This window comes from Nipponia nippon, unplaced genomic scaffold (genome assembly GCF_047370975.1).
Source record: "Nipponia nippon isolate SJK-2023a ecotype South Korea unplaced genomic scaffold, ASM4737097v1 scaffold_2, whole genome shotgun sequence".
Taxonomy (NCBI): Eukaryota; Metazoa; Chordata; class Aves; order Pelecaniformes; family Threskiornithidae; genus Nipponia; species Nipponia nippon.
In genome coordinates, this window is record NW_028262336.1 from 100,536,591 (window position 1) to 100,559,802 (window position 23,212).

General features: G+C 43.0%; 1 protein-coding gene across 2 annotated transcripts in view; it reads left to right on the plus strand.

The window, feature by feature from the left end:
* The first annotated feature begins 287 nt into the window (after window positions 1-287).
* Window positions 288-23,212, plus strand: part of ITM2B (integral membrane protein 2B) — a 29,317-nt gene continuing 6,392 nt past the window's right edge. Inside the window, exons 1-3 of one of the 2 annotated variants that reach the window (XM_087757126.1) lie at window positions 288-565; window positions 19,171-19,299; window positions 21,413-21,616. In XM_087757126.1, coding sequence (XP_087613252.1) covers window positions 467-565; window positions 19,171-19,299; window positions 21,413-21,616 — 432 coding nt within the window. In that variant the 5' untranslated portion in view covers window positions 288-466. Of the gene's footprint in view, window positions 566-19,170; window positions 19,300-21,409; window positions 21,617-23,212 lie in introns of both variants that reach the window. The other variant, XM_087757125.1, reaches the window with a different exon arrangement.

The following is a 23,212-nucleotide window of genomic DNA, read 5'->3' on the forward strand; positions in this document are numbered from 1 at the left end:
CGAAGGCCTTGCAGAAGCGCCGGGCCCGGGGCTGAGGGGGCCGGGCCCCCGCGGGGCCGGGGTGGGAGCACCAGGCCGCTGCAGGCGAAGCCGCCCGGGGACACGGCCAAGCACGGTGGCGCAGGGGGCACGCAGCCCTCGGCCGCCGAGGGAGGAGCTGCGAGGGGAACCGCTCCGGCCCCGCGGGCCCCTCACCGCGCCGCGCTCGGCGGGCGGAGGACGAGGCCCCACCGCCCCCTCCTCCCCGCTTCTCGCCCGCCCCGTCAGGCACCGCCTCCTCCTGTCTCCGCCCCGCCGCAGGCCGCGGCCCGCCTCCCCTCCGCCGCCGCCTGACAAGGGGACGGGGGTGGCAGTCGCGGCAGCGAGGGGTGGGGGGGCGACAAGGCAGGAGGCAGCCCTCGAAGCACCGCCGGCTCGGGCTCTTCTCGTCCTCCCTTTCCTGCGTGCGGGGCGTTGAGGAGCGGCCATGGTGAAGGTGTCGTTCAACTCTGCGTTGGCGCAGAAGGAGGCGGCGAAGAAGGAGGAGGAGAACAGCCAGGTGCTGATCCTGCCGCCGGACGCCAAGGTGAGGGCGGCGGGGGACCGAGCCGCTGGGGCCGGCCCGGCGGCGGGCGCTCGGCTGCGCTCGGCGGCGAGGTGCTGCCGCGGGGAGGGAGAGGCGCTCGGGACGGGTTTATTCTTTCTGCGCTCTCCCCCCAGCCCCCCGGCGGCGATGAGCCGCGGGCGGGCCGGCAGGGAAAGCTGCGCAGCGGTGCGCCCCGCCGCCCCTCTCCGCTCACGCTCCTAAAATGGCTGACAGGAGAACGAGCTTTAAAGCTCCGCTTCTCCCTACTTTGGGGGATTTTTGTGGTGGTTTGGTATTTGCCTTTTTTTTTTTTTTAGCCCGACAGCGCTTGGACCGCGTCCAACTCGGCTTTTAAGGCGCTTTCGTCTCTTCTGCGGCGTCCCGTCCGGACCCGCGAGTAGCGGCGAGCCGAGGGGCCGGCCCGGCCAGGGGGCTGCCCCCGCCGGCCCACCGCGCTTCGGCGGGGCCGGGCCCGGCGGCGCCGAGCCCCCGGCTGCCCAGCCCCCGGCTGCCCGCCCGGGCCGGCGGCCTCTCCCCAGCCGCTGCCTGTGGTGGGGAGGTCGGGGCGTCCCCTCGGTGCGTGTGGGTCGGTCGCGGAGGTTGGTTTGCGTGGGGAAGGCGGGCCGCGTCTGGTCCGCACGCCGCCTTTCATCCCCTGCGGCCGCAGGGTTAAAGCCGGAGAGCTGCTAGCGAGGTCGCCAGCCTCAGGTGCTGCCAGGCAGCGGAGCGCTGGGCGCGGGTGGAGTGGGAGGTTTGGCCGTGCTTGCGTTTGCAGCGCCTGGGGACGGTGCGTTACCGCGAACTTCGCCTTGGAACTTGGGCTTCTGTAAATGCAGGAACAAAGAGCTGCCTCCCCCCGCCCCAAAACAGCACCCAAACTCCAGCCGCTGTCGCCTTCCCTCCGCCTCTCCAAACAGCAACAAAGACCAAAACAGCAGCGGCCTTTAAAGTTTTTGAAGTGCAAAACTGCCCAGAATATAAAGGTTTTTGGTTACGGTGCTCCCGTAATCAAAACCAGTTTTTAATTAGGAGTAGCATAATTTGCTCTAAGCTTTTTGAAAAGGGAATGAAAACTTGAAAAATGGCCAGCTGCACATAAACAGCGTGCCTTGCTGTTTTCATTTGCTTTCAACAATCTTTTGTGCATTAGGCCTCTGAATTACCAGGTTGGATCTGCAAAAGAGAGAGTGTTTATCAGTTTCCTAAATCTTTGTGATGAAATTCTGCCGGGGAGGACAGTATCTGTTGAATTTTTAGCATGTAGTTGTGCCCCAGTGTAGGTTTTGCTGTGATTTTGATGGGGCCAGGTTCTTCACCAGGAAAATCCACTGTCATTTCAAAGCCAGGAAGACCACAAGATATTTTCTAGTGACATCTTCCTGGTACAGCAACTGGTGAAATTCCGCACTTCTACTGAATGCACTGCATTTATAAAACTCAGACCAAAGTATTTAAGTCCTTAGAATAGTGTGTCACAACAAATGAGATGGTATCATTACTGAAATTGCCTACAATTACGGGAAATCCGTTAGGTGATCCGTGTGCCTCGTTGTTCCTAGCAGGAGTGCCGTTCTCTAGAAGGCAGTGGATTCCCCGAGCGCAGCTTGAGCTGTGCGAGTTCCTTCCTGACCCCAGGTTTGGTGATCGGTTTGGCGCCGAGCACGTAAGCAGGACACAAACTACAAAAAACGGGTTTTTCATATTACCTTGGAATCCAGGTCTGCCCTGGATGATGTTTGTTTCCAGATAGCCTACCAATTTGGGCTTGTTGTTCCTACTGCTAAACAAACAAAATACATCTGGCTAATTGTACGCTGGGGAGCAAATCCTCCTGACCCTGTCCCGATACTGACGGAAGCGTGTTATTTGACTATGATTTCCTTAACGCAGAGCTGTAAATTCTTGCAGCCGAGGATGAGATACAGGATCTGCCTTAACGTTGCTCAGGTCTTAGTACTGCTTTCCTTGCCTCGAAATGAGACTTGCAAACATTTATTAACCAGGTCAAAAGGTGGTCTGGTCTTACAGTAGCTACTTATAAGTTCTTGCGCTGTTATCAGGGGATGAACATGCCTGAACAAGGCTTAAAACAGTCCTAAAATAGCATGTTAGGAGCAGATGCTCTGTATAGATGAAAATCCAAAAGCAAATGAGCACTCTTAAGGGACATGGAGCCTTTGACATTCTCCTTGACACATTTCCATCTTTTCTCAGCGGAACTGCAGACCTACACCTACCAGTGTGCAAAGTTTGCTTGAATAAGCTTTTTTTGAGCTTGCGTGTTTTAGAGCATAAAATAAAACCAGGTCTGAGTACAGTAGCATCATCTGTAGTTTTAGTAGAAAAGGCTATGCAATCCATGCAGGATTAGCAATACTGAAACAAATTATGTTGTGTAGCTGTAGAGGTACTTCAAGTCTGGGAGTTTATTCTCAGATCTCGGATGAAAAAAGGAACTGAGGGTCATTGTAAAACTTGATACCTTTGAGGTAAGTGCAGAATATGCTTTGCCTTCTCTAATACAAATGCATTAGAAAGGAATTTTGTGTGTGTGTGTCTCCATCCCCCCCAAGGAACTTCTACTGCCTATGCAGTTCTTTGGAGGGAAGGGGAAAAATAAACCACATCTGACAAATGTATTATTCATGTCACTTCACTGCTGGAAAACCCTTAGCTTCAAGTGAAGTTTGAAGGCAGTATGAGAATGTATATAGAAAAGTGAGTTCTGGTAGACTGAAAAAAGGTCACATCTCCAGAACTGCGTACATGGGACATTTGTTTTCCCCCTCTCCGGTATCTTTACAGACATTGTTTCTGTAGGACAATAAATATCTGGATCACAAGTGTGAACATGAAAAATACTACAAAATTTTATGAAGCTTTCTTTTATGAAGAAAGTCCTGGGAGGCATTCTGGACTGAAGTAAAGGGAAAACCTTAAGAATGGAAGAGGATCAGCACATTCACAATTGCACAATTGTTCATGATTGCACATTCACAATTTTATTATCAAGAACTTCCAAAGATTTGAGCAAGAGATATTAGTAAACCAGTTGGTGTTAATGAGTACAGCTAAATACTCTGAAATATCCAGAATATAAAGATTTGTGGAATGAGCTTTTGGGCTAGTTCTTTGATGGTCTCATTGTGCTGCTTTTCCCAGCACGGTGTCATGAAGACTGCCACTCTGTCTGCCATTGTAGGATTACTCTCAAGTAGATAATCTTCCTAGGGCTTATTAAAGAGCATTTGCAGCCAAAATATGCTGATAATGTGGCATAGAAATACTCTGATCTCACCAAAATTTGCCCAGTAACCTCTGATGTATACGCTCATAGGACGTTAATTGGAGAGGGGAGGAGAGGAAGATGGGAGGAGAGGAAGATGCGAGAAGGGTAGGGGATGTATCATGGGAACAACAGCTTAAAAAAAGCTTTTGCAGAAGGCAATGGTCTTATGCATTGGCGTATGCTACTTAAAAAGGAGTTTGAAAATCAAGAGTGCTAATCCTGTTTCTGCATAAATCGCCTGTCAGTATTATTGCGTGTTGTGAAAGTGGCTCCGTACTTACTGTAGGCAACTGTTACGGCTCTGCTACTGCTGCTGGGATGATACTTCTATGCCATAATTTTTGACCAAAACACAGAATAGTCTTAGTGAAGGTTCTTGGGCCACATTTAATTTTCCGCTTTTCTCATTGTCAGTACAATAAGAGTATTTTATGACCCCGTTTCCCAGCGAACAAATAATGTGTGGTGTTTTTAACATTTCTCCCTACAATAGATCTTTGGAGAGCCAAAGATGGTTCTGAGCGTAGTTGAAGTCTTCAGACATTTTGCAGAGTCTGTTCAATAGACTGAGTCCTCCCCAAAGCTGTTTGGGCCCTCAGTGACTCTCAGGCAGTTGCTCCCTTCTGCCGGGGTAGGTGGCAACCTTTTCTTCCCCCCCCCCCCCCCTTCCTTCTTGGGGCACTGAACTCAGCACATCTTTACCAAATACAGCTTTGGGCTCGGAAGCTGTGGATTCACACATATGTATCATAGCTGACCTTTGGATAGCTGTATCTGCAGGGAGAGTTCAATGTGAAAGTGTAAATGTTAAGAATTTTAAAAGCAGCAGCTTTCTGCATTTATTGCTTATGAGAACATTATTACTCTGCACTCTAAAATTAATCTTTTTTTTTTTTCCAGTTTAGCTTAATCTTTTCTAAAGTATACTACAATAGGCACTTCTAACACAGAGTAAGAGGGTCTACCTGGGAAATACCGTTGAGCAACTAATAAGCACTATTTTTCCATGTAGAAAAACCCTTACATTTTGTGTAATTGGTGTTAGATGTTTCTGAAATAAAGGTGTTAGCTTTACAGTTGCTATACTGTGTGTGTGTAAATATATATAAATACTATATAACATATGCTATATATATGTTAGTATCCACACTAATGAATAGCCATTTGCTTATTGTTATGCTGTCACGAAAGCAAGTTTTCCCACTTCATGGGTCATGTGTGTAGATGAGTGTTTCGGGGTTGTTTTGTTTGGTTTTGGTTTCTTCTTTTCTTGGAGGAGCTTCCTTATTCCCTTTATAGCCTTCCTCCAGCCAAATTTTCTATAGGCCTTTCACCAGTCACCACTGGGGAAAGAGCAGTCTTTGTATTTTCCATGATGCAACTAGGTCATTAAACCAACCAGCTTCTGCTGTCTGTCAGCATTCTGGATTAAGGCATGATTATTTAAAAGAGGACTAGAAGTAAAAAATCCCAGCAAACTGAATTCTCCCCCCCTTCTCCTCCCTGACTTTGCTAAGATTTTAATGAAAAGCCACCAAACCTCAGATGAAAACCCTCCAGTTTCAGGCACAAAGGGTACCCAGGATTCTGTTACTTATTTGGCTTTATGGGTACCTGCAAGCATAAATTCAGGGAAATTGACTTTATGTAAACAAAATTTGTGGCAGGGGTTGTTCATGAGGAACTCTTCCTAAGAAAAGGCGGCTTGTGGCTGACGTCATCCCCTCCATCCTTTTACATGGTGAATCTGTGCTACTGCTTAAGTAGCACAGCTTCCTGAAAATAAGATCGCTGTGGTCTTGAGACGTTTGGCCCCTCAAACTATTCCGTAGTGGTTGCCAGCAATTGAGAGAACAATGCAAAAAAACCAAGATCTTTAAAAGTTTGTGGTGCTCCTCGGAAAATCTCTTGCTATTTTGAAGTGAGTTTACGAATTTGGAATTAGAGGTTAGAAAGTTCAAAAAGTGATCTGGAAGAGCTTGTGTCATCCCCATCCGCCCGCTCCCCCCAGCGATGGCAATGAACCCCTGGGGCGGAGGGGTTCTGTCAGTGGTCCATATCTCACTTCCTTTTCTGTTTCTCATCACTTCCCGACCTGAATAACAAATACAAAGCTTTGGAAATACAGCCATTTCCCAGAAGAATGATATTTAGTATTTCAAACAGGATGTATACTACCAGACCGTTGTGATAACTGCTTCGTCAGTTGTTTGCATCATTTACGTTTTTGGCTGTCTGAGCAAGAGCTGGTGTCCGTACCTGTCATTACAGCTTATATGAATTCAGTGTGGGGATGAGCCTAGAGACAATGCGAATACTTTATCTACTTGTAAATAGTTTCTTTGAGGCCCTGTGCCCTAAAAATGTATTTAGAGAACTTTTTTTTTTTTTTTTTTGCTTAATATTGTTATGTGGCAAAGTCCATAATTAAATGAAGCTTTATATAGTGCAATATCTAGAAAAACTATCCTGCGCTGTAATGTATTGTTGTAGTTAATGCCATAAATACTTCTCTTACGTTTACTCCTGTCTTTCTGTGATGCAATACTCTCTTCTTTCTGATAAGCTTCAAGAAACTAGTTTGGATATTAACATTGCATAGTGGTATGACATAATACCACTTAAACAGAGGCTGTTGGAACCAAAAGTTTGGTTCTGTGGGAAACACTAAAGTTAAATTAGTTCATTTCTGAAGATGTGGATCAAGATGAAATGCTGAACTTCCCTGTAAAAACAAACATTTGAAAGAGAATGTTCTTGGAATCAACAATATTTTAAAGGGAAATGGTTTAGACTCCTTCCATTATAATGAATATTTAATCCAACATATGAATGTCTATTTCAATAAAAGTTTAATTTCAAAATATAATGTGTATATATGGGTGTTTTTTCCTGTTAAGTATTTAATGAAGTGTTTACAGTTGCAAATGTAATCTAACAGTTGTGTTTTTATAGACTCAAATAAATCATTTTTCTTTGTTATTAGTGTGGTGTTTTCCATTTATTTCTTATCAGCAATTTATTAAATTTTGATGCTAATGGTTATTTGAGGGGGGTTATAAGAATGGTAAGCATACTTAGCTTTAGTAATGTTTTCAGTTAACTCTTCTGCAGTTGCGATTTTGGAATATTTGTCAGCGTTATACATATTTTCTATCCAGTAGCCACTAGCTACAGGCACCAAATAGCTTACATAGAAAGAAAATAGTTCTCTCTGTGACTCCCAGGAAATATCTTCAAAAGCAAATGTTGCATTTTTAAGTCCTAGTCATTTTAAATGTTCTTTATCTGTGCTTCCAAAAACTTTATGATGTATTTCAAACATAGGAACTGCAGCTGGGATGAGTAATGGTATGTTCTGTTAGCTATTGCATAGATACGTTTTTTTTTTCTGTTTTTCTCCCCCCCCCCATTTATGCTATGATTGACAAAGGTTAGCATTATCTGGTTTTACTCTCCTGATCCATATGAATAATACAACATTCATTTTCTTACTATTTATGTGTTGCTTTTTATCCTCATTGGAAATTACTTTGAATCTACAGATGAAAAGCATGCTAATTTATAAAACTCAGATATCTGTCCTAATTTTACAGATGTGGTAAACCAAAGGCATGAGATAATTAATAAGATTGAGCTCTGCAATGAAGTCAGAAATGGTTTTGCAGCAGACATCACATGGCCTAGGGTTTGGACCACAATGGACATACAGTGAGACTCCAGCTCCTGTCTGAGTGATCCATGCGTCATCCACAAGCAAGGGTCCTTTGTGCAACAGCTGTACAAAATTTACCATGAAAAAACTGGCAAAGTAATTTTTGCCCAACAGTTATTATAGAGGTAGTGGAAAAAATAAGTTGATATCTTGTTAGCCCTTTCCATATAGTGTGTGTGTATACAAATATTTTTATAAAGTTTATATATTATTAAGTATATATTATAATCTTATTTTATACATATATATATACACACACACACACAAAAATAAAACCCACAGGCATTTTAAGAGTAGAGTTCCTTGAATGCAAATCCTTGGCTAATTTGTGGTTGTCTTCTTCCTGGGGTTCAGCAAACTTCTGCTTTTGATGGCAGCTTTCTGCTCTTTTGAGGGTAGAATGAGACTGTGGAATGACTGTGGAAAAAGAGTACGCTGGGGAGATCATATTGGGAGGGGGCAGTGATCTCTGCGGTGGATCTTACATGATTGCTGAATCACGAAGGTCTATTTATTTGTTTTAAAAGAGAGAGTCTACATAGAAAACCCTTGCATTTACACATTTGAAAATGTGGTAGCCTTTGCAGGGTGGAGGGCATGACTTATCGAGGCCGCTGCACAGTGCGGTGAGTTGTCTAGCCTAAGGTTTGCAGTTTTGGGAAGTTCTCTTGCTGCCTGGTGCGGTGTTTGAACACTGGCCTGCGTCTTGTGTTTCTGCAGGGTGTGATGCAGCCCGGTGCTGGGTACTGGAGTGTGTGCTCCACTTCAGGCTTTGAATAGTCTAATTGCAGTGAAGCCCTTCCGATTGTTACAACTCTTTCTTCTAGAAAGAGGGCGTAATTAAATGTAAGCCTTTCAAGGTCAGCTCTTCTGTGCTGATACTTCTGAGTGCTACAATTAAATGCTATTCTCTATTTGCATGTAGAATGGTTTTCACTGAGAGAACTCAGCTTGCTGTACAGCTACCATGCATCTTAATTCACTAATACATCTATTAGCAAGGTATGTTTTTTTGAGGACAGGGCTGCCATTCAGAGGGACCCCAACAGGTTATAGTAATGGGCTGAACAAAACCTCATGATTTTCAGAAATAACCAGTGCAAAGTCCTGTGCCTGGAGCAGACTCACCCCTCCATCAGGACAGGCTGGGGACCACCTGGCTGGGAAGCCGTGCTGCTTGAGAAAGACCCAGGGCTCCTGGTGGACAGTTGGGCACAAGTCACTGGCATCGCTGAAGGCTGAGAGCTTTCTGATCCAAAAAAAGAAATCAACAGACTGGTGTGAGTCCAGCAAGGGCCACCGCAGTGGTCGGGGGCTGGAGCACATGTCCTGTGAGGAGTGGCCAAGGGAGTGAGGCTTGTTCAGCCTGGAGATGAGGCGGCTGCAGGGGGACTTAACAGCAGCCTCCCAGCACCTGGAGAGGTGACTGAAAAGACAGTGGCCATAAATTGAAAAAGGAGAGCTTCCAACTGGGTATAAGCAAAATATTTTTCAGTCTGAGGAAAAGTGAGTGCTGAGCAAATTGCCCAGAGAAGCTTTGAAGTGGCAGTCCTTGGAGGTTTTCAAAACCTGACTGGACAAGAGCCCTGAGCAACCTGGTCAGGCTTCAGAGTCCACCTTCCTTTTGAGCAAGAGGTTGGACTAGAGACCTCCCGAGTGGTTTCTGTGATGCTAGATTCTAATTTGAGAGAAACTGAGACACGGTGTTTGTGACTTGTTTGAGATGACATACCATCTGTGGCTGAACTGGGAATAGAGTTATTAAATTCTGAGGCTCAGTGGTGCATATGTGCATGCTAATGAGATCTCTTGGGTGAAAGAGCCATCACCGCTTGGGAAAATAGCCTTGAGAGAAATCTAGGTTAAATCCACATAGCGTTCCGTCATACTGATGTCTGAGATTCAGGCAGTCATAGGAAAAAAGCAGAGAAATTTCAGACATAAGAAGCAAGCAGGATAAGGAAGAGACAGGAACTGGAACAATCAAGGTCAAAAAGGTAATTTAGTATTGATCCATTTTAAGTGGAATAAGAACCTTCTCAGTTCCTGTTTTCAAACATTGATCTAATTTGGGATAAAGTCGAGAGAAAGACTGCATTTAAAGTTATAAATTTATTTAGTGTAGTTTTTATAAGTATGGTAAATGGAAGTTAATTATAAGTCAAAGAATGTAGGTGGGGAAAAGGGCAATGTGTAAGAATGAAGTATTTTTCAAAATTGGACAGTTTAATGAAATGCCATTTTTGACATGCTGTAACCATAATGGGTGTAAGGATTTTGTTTTCTGAAAGCAAAATGTATTCTGAAAAATGTCCCATATAACCTCTTAGGTTTGGGGTTTCTCATTTTAAAAAAGTAAACATCCCTCAGGCACCTCTTGGCAGATACTTGTGCAAGCTTTCATCTGCGTGTTTTGGTGTATGACTTGCGAACTGTTGCACCAGAACACTTCTCTTTTCTTAAAATACTTGAGAAAAATAGGTGTGGAATGCAGAACAAATTTCCATCATTCTAATTTATGAAAATGTATAGGTAAATTCATCAACATTTATATAACATGTAAAAAAAAAATGCCTTCCACCACCTCTTCACTAGCCAAGCTTATGAAAACTTTTTGTATTCAGTACAGTATGGTGGCAATTGTGGATCTCTGTGGCTGTCAGCAGCACAAGAACTTTTCAATTCAGCATCCAGACATTTAAAGACAAGACATTTTCCAAATGTTGTAGGTTTTGTTGAAGTTTTGTGTTGGGGGCAAGGATGGGGGGAGAAGGCAGAAGAATCATAAAGCCCCAAAGCAAAGGAAATAAAGGATGTGTGGAGCTTTATTACTTGTCTAGCGCAGACCCAACACTCCTGGAATTATTTATTTATTTTTAAAAAGGATTCATTAATTCTCTCCCTGCATAGTGTTAGTGTTACTTAAAAACAGTAGATGTGTGTCACAGAATCACAGAATGGTTGAGGTTGGAAAGGGCCTTTGGAGATCATCTGGTCCAACCCCCCTGCTCAAGCATGGCCACCTAGCGCCAGTTGCCCAGGACCGTGTCCAGACAGCTTTTGAGTATCTCCAAGGATGGCGACTCCGTAACCTCTCTGGGCAACTTGTGCCAGTGCTCAGTCACCCTCACAGTAAAAAAAAGTATTTCCTGAGGTTCAGAAGGAATATAAGATGGTATTAAGATCCTGCTGTGCTAATTGCTGTACAGAAAAAGAAAGTAAGGCAGTCCCTGGCCCTGAGTGTCTACAGTGAAAATGCAAGACAAGAGGCACAGGAGTGTTGGTTGGTGGGGCAGGCTAAAGATATAGCACTTCTGTGGCCAGAGCCCAGCTCCTTGTCCCGAGATTGTAGCACACTGATGCGGTGAGTGGTTTATCTTGTAGCAGTAATGAAGGGAGGAAATGGAAATAAGGTGTGCCCGGTACTCTGCATGTGGCAGAGATGGGAGAACGCTGCTCTGGGATGGGGAAAGATACAGGGAGCACAGGCACAGGATAAGAAGGAAGTTATAGGAAGACATGAAACCACTGGGTTTGGTGGTGAGAGAAGGGAGTTGGGCAATCTTGGAACTGGACAGAGAAAAGAGGAACAACTTGGGGAACACAGTCTGAAGAAAACAGTAAAATATAGTGTGTGGTTGGTTGTACAATTGCTGTAAACAGCCTGGGATGAGGATATAGCCAAAAGCTGTGCATGTGAATCACCTGAAGAAAGTCCTTGCCTGGTCTACAAAGACAGAACTTTCAGGCCATTTAAATAAGCGTGTTTGGGCTTTGTTTTTTTTTTTTTTTTTCTTTTTTTCCACTTTCTAGTCCATGTAAGACCAAAGCTAACAATAAAAATAACCACTCTCAACAATACTGCTCCCAAATTTAATCAGAGCAGCAGACTAAATAGTTACAGTCTTCTTCCTTCTTTACCTGTCCTCTTTAATTGTTGGCTGCTATGAAGTTTTGTAATCTCTTATCTCAGAAGTTGAAGGCAGTGTTTAGGTAAATTGGGATTACTCACATCAGTTAAGAGTTGCAGGATTACTCTTCCAAGACACCCTTCTTTTATTGTCCCTCTATCACGTAGCTGTGGGTGAACTGCTGATTCACATCCTTCACATTCACTTTACAGTTTGTAATTTTCCTTGACTTCCTGCAGAGAGATTGAACTCTTCATGTTCCGTCATGTTTCTCTCTAGTTTTATTTCCTGCTCCCCTTTTCTTGCATGTTTTCTGATTTGTTTGTGTTCTCCCTTCACCTCTGTCTTTCCCAGTACATGCAGGTACCTTCCTACCCAGCAGCACTGATTCCCTTTTTAAGATGATCTTGAGCTGGCTGCTTATGTTAACAGAATCATAGAATGCTTTGGGATGGAAGGGACCTTTAAAGGTCATCTAGTCCATCCCCCCTGCAATTGGCAGGGACATCTACAACTAGATCAGGTTGCTCAGAGCCCCATCCAGCCTGGCCTTGAATGTTCCCAAGGATGGGGCATCTACCACCTCTCTGGGCAACCTGTGCCAGTGTTTCACTACCCTCATTGTAAAAAATTTCTTCCTTATATTCAGTCTGAATCTTCCCTCCTTTAGTTTAAAACCATTACCCCTTATCTTATCACTACTGGCCCTGCTAAAAAGTCCCTCCACCTTTCTTATAAGCCCCCTTTAAGTACTGAAAGGCTGCAACAAGGTCACCCCGCAGCCTTCTCTTCTCCTGGCTGAACAACCCCAGGTCTTTCAGCCTTTCCTCATAGGAGAGGTGTTCCATCCCTCTGATCATTTTTGTGGCCCTTCTCTGGATCCTCTCCAACAGGTCTACATCCTTCTTGTACTGAGGACCCCAGAGCTGGACGCAGTACTCCAGGTGGGGTCTCCCCAGAATGGAGTAGAGGGGCAGAATCACCTCCCTCGACCTGCTGGCCACGCTTCTTTTGATGTAGCCCAGGATACGGTTGGCTTTCTGGGCTGCGAGAGCACATTGCTGGCTCATGTTCAGCTTTTCGTCTGCCAGCACACCTAAGTCCTTCTCGGCAGGGCTGCACACAATCCCTTCATCCCCCAGCCTGTTTTGATACTGGGGATTGCCCCAACCCAGGTGCAGGACCCTGCAGTTGTCCTTGTTGAACGTCATGAGGTTCACACAGGCCCACCTCGCCAGCCTGTCCAGGTCCCTCTGGATGGCATCCCATCCCTCGGGGGTGTCAACTGCACCACTCAGCTTGGTGTCATCTGCAAACTTGCTGAGGGTGCACTCGATCCCGCTGTCTATGTCATTGATGAAGATATTAAACAGCACTGGCCCCAGTATGGACCCCTGAGGGACACCACTCGTCGCTGTTTTCCATCTGGACATTGAGCCATTGACCATTACCCTCTGGATGCAACCATCCAGCCAATTCCTTATCCACCGAAGAGTCCGCCCATCAAATCCATCTCTCTCCAATTTAGAGAAGAGGATATTGTGGGGAACTGTGTCAAAGGCCTTTACAGAAGTCCAGATAGATGACATCCGTAGCTCTTCCCTCATCCACTGATGTAGTTACTCCATCATAGAAAGCCACTAGGTTGGTCAGGCATGATAATGTTTTTATTCCATGATGGTTATGATGTTTGAACCATGACATTTGACAGACACCTCATTTTTTAATAAAACATCCCCATTTGGTGAAAGGTAGCATTCAACTAATATCAAAATGACCTTGGACATTGCACTTTGGAAAGCACTTGGAAGGTATTTTCTTTTTGCTGCTGGATTTCCTAGTGCCGTACAACAGATTTTGTACTTACAGTATTATTTTATAGAACATATACACATACTAGAAATACAGGAAGAGATTAATAGTACCAACTGCCTAATAGATAACTCTAATTAATTAATCTCCTTGGTTATCCAGGCTACGTGACTACAGCAAGCAACGCCAGAACTAAGGTCTGGTTTTTACGGTACTTTTTAGGCAGAGAGCCTTTGGCCAGATGGACGAGTCCCTGTCCATCTTGACAGAAGAGGAACTGGCAGTGCTGCCACAGAAGGGTCGCAGTGTTCAGATATCAACTGCACATAAACAACCATAGCTTGTTTTCAGGCTTCATCATCTGGGTAGAAAGAATACGTCACTCCTTGCGATAAGCGAGAGATCTGTGAAGCATCTATTGTATATAGAATCTGTTTTTCCAACTAGCAAGTTAAAAGATCATTGTACTTAAAATTTAAATTTAATTTTATTAGGAAGCATAAAATTGCTGCTTGAGAGGCAGATCGGTATGATGGCCTTCCAGATTCACAGCATCTGCCAAGTGAGGAGTCTTGCAAAAGCCTGCCTTAATTTCCCATCTGCAACAAGTAATAAATAGAATACCAGGCTTGGAGCAGTCTTCAGGCAGGAATACCACGGGAGGAATGCAGAGCTCTTTCTAAATTAGGTTCATTTTAAATTGACTGTCTTTTGGGAGGATTTTCTACAGATGTCAGATTTACAAGTCAGAGCAGGCGAGCCTGACCAACAGAATTCAGTTTATACAGCCATTGGTCAGTATTTTATTTCAAGACTTTTTAGCCTCCATCATTAAAAAACACTTTTAGGGAGTTGTCATTAACTTCTCTTCTCCCCATTCCACTAATTAAAGCTGCAGTTGGTCAGTATTTGCCTTTAGGAAGCTCAGTCTGCCCCACTGCATTCTGTCCATCCGTCTGAGCTAACTGGCATGTAAAGGACCTTGGAAGAAAACTGTTCTGAACAGCTTCCAGCCAGTTCTGCCCACAGTAATTGTAAGCTTTTATATGTGTGTGTGTGTATATATATGTGTGTGTGTGTGTATATATATATATATATATATAAAAGATGTTATTCTGAGATGCGTAATTATGGATGGTTTGTGTGTTATGCTGCAGACATTTTTAGTAATATTTGTAATACTCAGTAATACTCTACATCTGGTTTCTCTGTGGATCAAAGACTGTGTGTCAGCTCTGAAAGACACTTCCCCCTCCCAAAGTTATTTTTATTGCTATCATATCTGTTTTTAAATTTGGGCCGTTATCTTTTGCATAGGTGCACAACGGTCATACAATATTCTGGACTCCCCATAGCATATCCACCGTATCTGGTTCAGGTGGATTCTTATCTAATTGATTCATATGATTTTTTTTTTTTTTTAATCATATAATTGATGTGTCCTTAATTTCTGAGAAGGAACAAGGTCTGATAATCTTCTCACCCATTTTAATATGAACTAGACATATGCCTTGTAAGTTTTTAGACTGCTTTACTTTTATAACGTTAAAGCAATTATATTCCACTATGTACAAAAAGCCACAAGGGGAAAATCTAAGTAATTACCAAGTCTAATTATACACATTTGTGGCTCAGTATTGGAGCTTCTTAGATGAATTTTGTGATGTTACCCCAAACATAAATTTGGTCGTTCTGAAATTCACCATTTCTTTAAAGAAAAAAAAAGTAGCATTAAAATTGATAAGAGCAAGAGAATATATGGTCAGTAGCCATTAATAACTGCTAACGTATGCAGGTTTAGGGGGTATTAGCTTTTTTTCCTTTTAATCCACTCCAGAACAGTTAATGCTAATTGTCATAAATATGTTCTTGTGAAGAGGTGCTTTGGTAAATAGTTTGCGGTATCATTTGTCCATGTCTAAAGTTTTCCATGGTTCCAGTAACGAGAGAGTGCAGCTTTACATTAGCTGCTGTGGTTTCTGGAAGGGATCGTTATGAAAACTGCAGTCATCTTGTAACTTCTTTGTGAGAAGACGACAGATTTGAATCTTGCCAATCTCAAATAATAGAGAATTTAACACTTCTCGTTTTCTATCTGCAGGACAATTGTTCCTGCAGAGCTTGAAGCTATTCAGGTTGGGAAGTTCTGAACCATTTAATTTTAACACTCTAGGATTTAGTGTACAAGTGGCAGAGAGATGTTTCTGTTTCATGTCTTGTCCATGGGAAATAGGCTAATCAAATGTTTTCCAATTAGAACAATCAGCTCATCAAGGAAACAAGCTAGTATTGGGCTTGCATCCAGTTCCTCCTAAGGCATTTTGCATCAGAGAAGATTAGTTCTGTGGCATCATCTTAAGGTTGAGGATTCACCGGGGAGTTGGAAGTACACGGGGCAGGGATGAAGCAGAAGAGTGGAAAGAAAAGGACCAGAACAGCAGTGATTAATTGTTGCTGCTCACAAAAGGAGAGACGCATATTTCTAGAGGTCAATCTTCACCTCAGGTACATGAGGCTTTCTTTTGTCAGATACCTCTGGCAGTAGAAAGCTGACCTAGAGAAAAATTAGTCAGTGATGCTGCAATCTCATGTTGTGCTCTGGCTTCAGAAGCTGGCGCCGCTATCTCGGAACAAAGTGTGGTTGTAACTATGTGGGGAGAGGTGCTAATTCAGCACTGTCCCTCTTAGTGGGGATCCACTTTCACTTAATGTTTTTTCTTTCAGACCGTGAGTCACCTGGAAGGAGGGTCAGCATCCGTCGCACTTTCTTCTCTCGCAGTGCGGAGGGTCAGATTTATATAGCGAGGGATGAATTATTCTTTTGGGTCAATTCAGCCCAAACTAGGCTGTCATGGCAACACTACAAAAGCGTAGCCACCTTAGCCATGGGACGGCTACTAATATGAGTATAATTTAGCTTCAGTAGGCTATTTATAATATTTTAATTTAAGCTGGTTTTAAACTGCTTGATGGTGTACCTAGTTTTCAGATTCAGAAGATTCTCCTTCAACAGCATAAAATGTTTTCAGTGTTACCTAATGCTTGTGGTTCCACTGTACTGAGATGCAATACTTTCATATACTGACCTAAGCAAGAGGCTAAACTGGGCTTGAACTCTTGCTCTAAATTTGGTGTGCTGTTTTCAGTAGGCTATGGACAAATCAATGCAATAGGCAACTACAAATACAAAATGTGTTACTGTGCCACCATTAGGGATGCCTTCAGAAATAATAATGATAACATTGAGCTGCTGGTAGAGGATTAAAGAGTTGTATTAAATGTATCATTTACATCTGCCATCTCGTATATCAAAACAAAATTAGGGTGGAATACTGATAAACTTGTCCTTCAGGTTCCTCCTAGCATGGTAAAAGTGTAAAAGTTTCCTTTTTTCTGATTATTTTTGTGGCCTGTGCAAAATTAATTTGACGTTCATCCCCGTTTCCAGGTAGGTGTTAACGCTGTGTGTGCCTCGCGCACCATTTCCCAGATGCATATTTTGTAAGCCTGTCTGATGTAAAAATGGAAGAGGCAGTTATTCCACTAATGGATAATTCTGCTTGGAGTTAAAAAAAAAAGGAAGGAAATAAAAGCAGTGCTGGGAAGGAATAAAGATACTCTTTATATTCTGCACTAGGGAGTATTTTGGCATTGTATCCCAGAGCCAGTTTGCTATCCGTTTTTCTGACATTAACTTACAACAGTTTAAATGACAGCTATTTTAAAAAGTTTCAATTGGGTGTCCTTTATGTGTTGAAATATCTAGGGAAATAGTTACCTAATGATACGGGGCAACATAAAAATAAAAATCCTTGTTTTACCTGGTTTAGATTTATAATTGAGGTGATTTATAGAAGAATCCACAGTGAATCTTAACCTGACCTGAAAGTTAATTAGATTACCATGGGTATTACATTCTATTCTCAGTCTTTGCAAACAGCCAGGTTAAAAAACCCACGCAGCTAGTAATCCTGTAATTCTTTACACTGAATTCCTTAAATAATTAGTAATGTAAAACATTTAAAAGTTGTTACTTTTGTTTTCATTCTGCTTTTTCAGTCCATGGCAACTGTTTTCTAGCCACTCTCACTTTGCCTTGTAACGTATCCCAGAAATGTTGGTTGGAAGGGGCCTCTGGAAGTCATCTGGTCCAGCCTCTCTTTAGGCACAGGATGGTTGCCAAAGCAAGATCAGCTATGGCTTTGTCTAGTTGAACCATGAAAACCTCCAAAGATGGGGATTTCACAACCTGATTTACTGCGATAGTTTGCACGGCAACATAAAACAAAATCTGTAAAATATCTTCGGAGTTCGACTCTAAATATTTCTGAATCAGATTTTGGCAGCCGTTGCCTGGCAGAGAAGCTGCATTGCCACTTCTGTATGAAAGATAATTGCAGTGTACTGTAAAGGTGGGTTTCACATCACCTAATTTTAGGTGCGTATGAATTAGGTACCTAGTTCGTTAACCAAGGAATCTCCCTCTATAATCAGTGTAAAGAAGTCCCTCCAGAAGACCCTCTCAGGGATGGCTGGGATGAGTCATTCTCAGGAAGCGCCTCTTTCCCCCCACCATTTACAGGGAGGGTCCCATTTCCATTTGGTGTCAGACTTGCTTAGATGGCTTTGGCCAGATGAGGGGCGTTCCTCCCCCCTGGACCAATGCAGGGTGGAGACTACACCTACAACTTTGTTCAAGTGGGAAGTCGTCGTAATTAGCAAATACTGGAAAAAAACCCACATGAGGCAGGACAACGGTAGCTATCCATGCTTTCTCAGGCGCTTCCTTCATGCTCTTCCTCCATTTTCTGGTTTGGGGTTTTTTGTTTATTTGTCCGTAATGATTTCACCTCGATCATCATGCTACTCTATTGGTTTTTTTGGTTGCAAAGGGGTAATGAATTGCTTTGTATTTATTTGAATTCTGGTATTTTCCCAGGATTATCATGGCTTGGAAGAGGGTGATTAAAGGATGGGGGTTTTTTGGTTGGATTTTTTTTTTCCTTTTTTTTTGGATGTGAGTTATGTAAACACTTGGGGAAGAAAAGAGCATTGTGATGTGGCTGATAGAGGAAAGATTTTGCAAGCAGCAGTTTATTGCTTAGGATGCCTGTGGGGACTGCATGGTTATGCAAACTAGTGCCCCAAAGGGGAAACATCCTGTCATTCCTTTAGCATAACATGCTCAGCAGATCGAGTGAGGCATGGTGAACGCTGTCTTCGAGCAGAAAACTTCCTTAACTACAACTTACAAAGCATCTTTTTTTTCATTCCCACTCTTCTTACTCTGCCAGCAAAGAGGTGGTGAAGCCTCTTTCTTCCTGATAGAACAACAGAGGAAAGGACATATTTTGCTGTTCTTATTGCCTTTGATCTTTTGTTGGTTCTTCAGGTTCACTTAATTGGCGTATACCAAGATAAAAAAGAATCTGACCTTTCTGAATTGGCTTCCTCGCTCTGCTGTTGTTGCATGGAGGCTGCCTGAGAACGGATGTTTTTCTGTCTGCAATCTGTAAAGTGGCTTACTGTGTGCTATTAGGTATCTTGGGAGATTTTATTACGTTTTTCTCTTCCTTAAGACTTAAGTCTGCTGATTTAGTCAGTGACAGTGGCATTAGAAGTGACTGTTAGTACAGGTTTTCCTAAACCTCAACATAAATAGATGTTTTAAACTTTACGAAATAAAACATGTTTCCAAATAAAATACGTTCCCAAGCAATTGTGATAAAGCGTGCATAGCCTTTTCTGATAGATGCGATGTTTGTACTTGGTGGGCCTGAAGTATCTGCTATCATATGTGTGTTCAGGCTCTGAAGTATCTGCTATCATACGTGTCTTCGGAACGGTGTGTTGAGGGTCTCTCTCCCATGCGTTGCAGGACCCCGAGGATGCTGTGCCTGTTGGGCAGAGGAGGGCCTGGTGCTGGTGCATGTGCTTCGGATTGGCCTTTATGCTGGCTGGTGTGATCCTGGGTGGTGCCTATCTGTACAAATATTTTGCATTCCAGGTAAGTCAAATACATTTTGTTATGGGAGGGTTGTGTTTTTCTGTTATGCCTCACATTTAGAAGAGGGAAGGGGAGCAACAGATTAAACCAAATAGCCTTTCTACTTTTTCTTCTTTCCAAAACTTTTCTTTTGCTTTTCTAAAAGCAAAAGTGTATGGCCTGCTCTGAAGTTATGTATCAGCGGGGGAGGGCGGGAGCGAAGCTGGCAAATAAAAGGGAGCAGCACTTTTGAAAACCTTACTTTTTATTAAGGATTATATCTAAATAGGACTTGGGTTTAGGAACCCTAGTGGTGTCCCAGATTTTCACCTGCTATCTCTCCTGTTTCGAAGTGCCAAATACTGGAGGTGGATTAACCCCTTGAAAGCCTCCTTGTTGGACCCCAGATTTCCTAGAAGCATGCAGTCCTGCTAATGCCCGGGAAAGGGGCTGCTTGTCAAAGCAGGGCAGTGACTCTTCTCCTTCCTAGCCTCCACAGGGATAAGAAATACAGGCCCTGCAGGGGACTTGGGAGACGCACAGGCAGCATGGTTAAGCATTCTCTGTCAAGTCTAATCCGCACTGACAAGATCAGACCTCTGACAAAATGTATTTTCAGTCTTTAACGAATGGCACCGCTGTAAGAGGAGCCCTGTGAAGGCAGCGGTGCCAGGGAAGTGGAGCATTTACCTGAAACATGGGAGATCATGGGAGTTAAACATTGTCTTCCTCGGGTTGGATTGTCACTGGGCAGCGCTGGACCTGCCGGGCTGTTGCCCCAGGTGGTGCGAGTACACCCTCCCTCCTTCAGAAACTGCCGGGGTTGCAAGATTCACAGGGTCAGAAAGGGAGAGTGTAAGCAAAACATCAATCTCCCTAGCCCGCTGGTTAGCGCACATAATTATAAGGTAGAAATTCTGTGTTCTTGTCCCTGCTACCAGGATTTTTTTTTTTCTCATTTTAGTTACTGCTAATGTGGAAGGCAAAGTGATTAAACATGAGAAATTCTAGCTGAACTTGCAGTTTATAGTCTCTTTGGCTATCACGTTAACCTAACTTACAGGGGAGGAGCAGTGTTGCAAACGATGCTTAAATAGCATAGTGTATCTTGGTGGATTAACAAGCTGAGAGTAGCTGAAGGCCTGCTGTATTACTAATGCATGTTTCATCCGTGCTTAGCACCGCGGTGCTCTGCCTTTCACATGCCAGCTAGCTGAAATTGAAAGTGCCGTTTAATTCAAACCTGTGGTGCTTGCTTATGAATCAGATCTGGGTTGAAGGAAACATTCAGGAATTGAGCTAACATTGCACTGAAGACATGTTTTCCATGTAAAACTTTAAATTGATGGCATGTGCATGTGCATAAGTTGTATCTTTCTAAAACTATTTGGCCTATAAATTTGGTATATGACTTCCTCTGACTCAGAACTTTATTTTACGCTTCACTTAGGTAACCTGCCATGTGTACTGTGACAGAAAGACACAAATTGGTTGTTTTAAATTATTTTTATTACCTTTTTGTCTTTTAAAACTGTTCAAAACAAAAAATAATTTATTTTAGAAACTGACTTTCAAAACTTCTGAAGCCTTGCAAAACTAAGCAGCTTCACAGAATAATTGAAGTTGGAAGGAAACTCTTGAAGTCATCTGGTCCAACCCCCTGCTGCAAGCAGGACCAAAGTCAGAGTTAGATTTGCTTTTTCAAGGTGATTTGGATGATCAATTCCAATGTCTTAAATTGTAATTAATGACTGCAGTTAAATCATAATCTAATAATAATATGCGTGCATATAGACATAGGAACCTCATTGTCTTTCTAAAACTAAGATGCAATGTGGCACAGGTAACGGATGCAAAACAGAATACTAGATTTTAAGAACCTGCTTTCAGGATCCTGTTTTCCTTGAATTCAAGGGAAGGACTCCCTCTGGGTTCAGTACAATCAAGGTTTTACCCATGGTCCTGTTGCAGATAGCAACTGGCTCCTACTTTGGTGTACGAATCAAATTAAAGGGAAATATTTCATCTAGTCTGACAAGTTATTCTTCTCCACAGTGCTTTGAGAATACTAGTTTTAAACTTCTAACAAGGCTACTGATGTCTTTGTTGCTGGGTTGTTTACTATTTCTAGCAGGGTGGTGTGTATTTCTGTGGAATAAAGTACATTGAAGACGGCTTAAGTTTACCTGAGCCTGGGGCAGAGGCTCAGAGTGCTCGCTACCACACGATTGAGCAAAATATTCAGATCCTGGAGGAGGAAGATGTTGAGTTTATCAGTGTGCCGGTCCCTGAGTTTGCTGATAGCGATCCTGCTGATATCGTCCATGACTTCCACCGGGTAAGAAATATTTCTGAAGAAGTTGAAAGCATTTAAAACTTGAAAAATGTTCCCCCTCAGTCATCTTGATAAACGTACTCCATAATTATTGTGGTGGGGGAAAGCAATGGGTGGAGGAGGCAGCAGAAACGTTTTGATCAGCAGCAGGCTGCAAGCAATTATTACCCGGGCATACAAAATAGAGCGTTAAATCATGAGGTAGTTTGTAAACCACCATTTGCAAATACGGTTCCGTTTTTAGAAAGAGAAAAATCTTAGAGCTATTTCCTTACCTTAATATGAGGAAGTAAAGAGAATATTGTTCTTGCTGTGCTGTGTCCACCGAACCAGAATTTGACCAACTGCTGTGGTGCCAAGGAAAGTTTAGAAAGGGCTATCGTAGCTTTGACCTCAACTTGCAGGGGCTGATTGCGTCTGACGTCACTAGGTATGTTCAAGCACCCCCAGAGCTTGGTCTCATAGCATAGCTCAGAAACCCCAAAGCAGCAGCAGAAAGGGAAGGAAGCGACCAGCTGACCGACCATGGAAGAGAGCTTGTTTTCCAGATGCTGTGGGAAGCCTAGCAGAAGCTAAATTCTCCTTGTGCACCACAGGCTACTGTGATTCCTAAAGGCACTGAACCAGGGTACCAAGGCACTTCTAGCTGTTTCTTCCTTTTTTGTGGAAACAACTTTGATTGATAGGAATCGTGGTAATAAATTTTTGGTAAGGCAGTTGACAGGCCTGCAGCTCTCGCTATTAACGACAGAGCTGTAAAACAATTAGAAGCCCTTCTTTTCTGTAGCAGCCTGATGGAAGCTGTCTGATAGCGATGAAATGTTCTACAGCTGATTTTCAGGAAGCTAAATTTCTCTGAACATTTGAAGGCTTCGCTTGAATGGCTTTTTTAAGCAAGGCTGAAAAAGAGAATAGGGGAAGCGTCCTATTTTTTTATGCAAACTTCAGAGTTTCAAGTTTTCCAGGCAAAATGAGTGCTATCTATCAAATATTCATAACCAGATTTGGAGGAAAACATCGCTTGCTTGAGCTATGTCATTTAAAAATATTCCTGAATATATTTAGGGAGCTTCTGTTAAGAGTTAGAGCAGTACGTAAGAATTGAAGAGGAACAATATAATATTAGAATTTTACCTTTTGATTTAATGGGTTAAAGGCTTTGCTCTAAAGGTCAGTGCAAGGATCATTTGCCATAGGCACAGCACTTATGCCTATGTAATGAGATTAGTTGCACTGATGATTGCTGTCCTCGTACTATTTTGACTGTTGCGCTCTTGGTGCTCAGTATTTTATATACGTCTGCAGCCTTAGAGCTTTCATCAGCTTGAGATAATGTGGTCTTTAGCAAGAACAGAGCAGTAAAACACAGCTCAGTGAACAGAGCCATAGGATTCGTCGGATAATTCACTGGGCTTTTATGTCTCTGTTTTTATCAAATAATGGCAAATATTGAAGTTCACTATAAAGATAATCCAGCTATGACTAATCATTAACACTTCAAGTCAGTAGTGTTTTTGAAAATAAAAGGATTTTTGTTGCATTGTCTGTAACAGGATTTTTTTCCTTCTGTATTTTGTTCTTACCAGCAGCTTTTCCCCA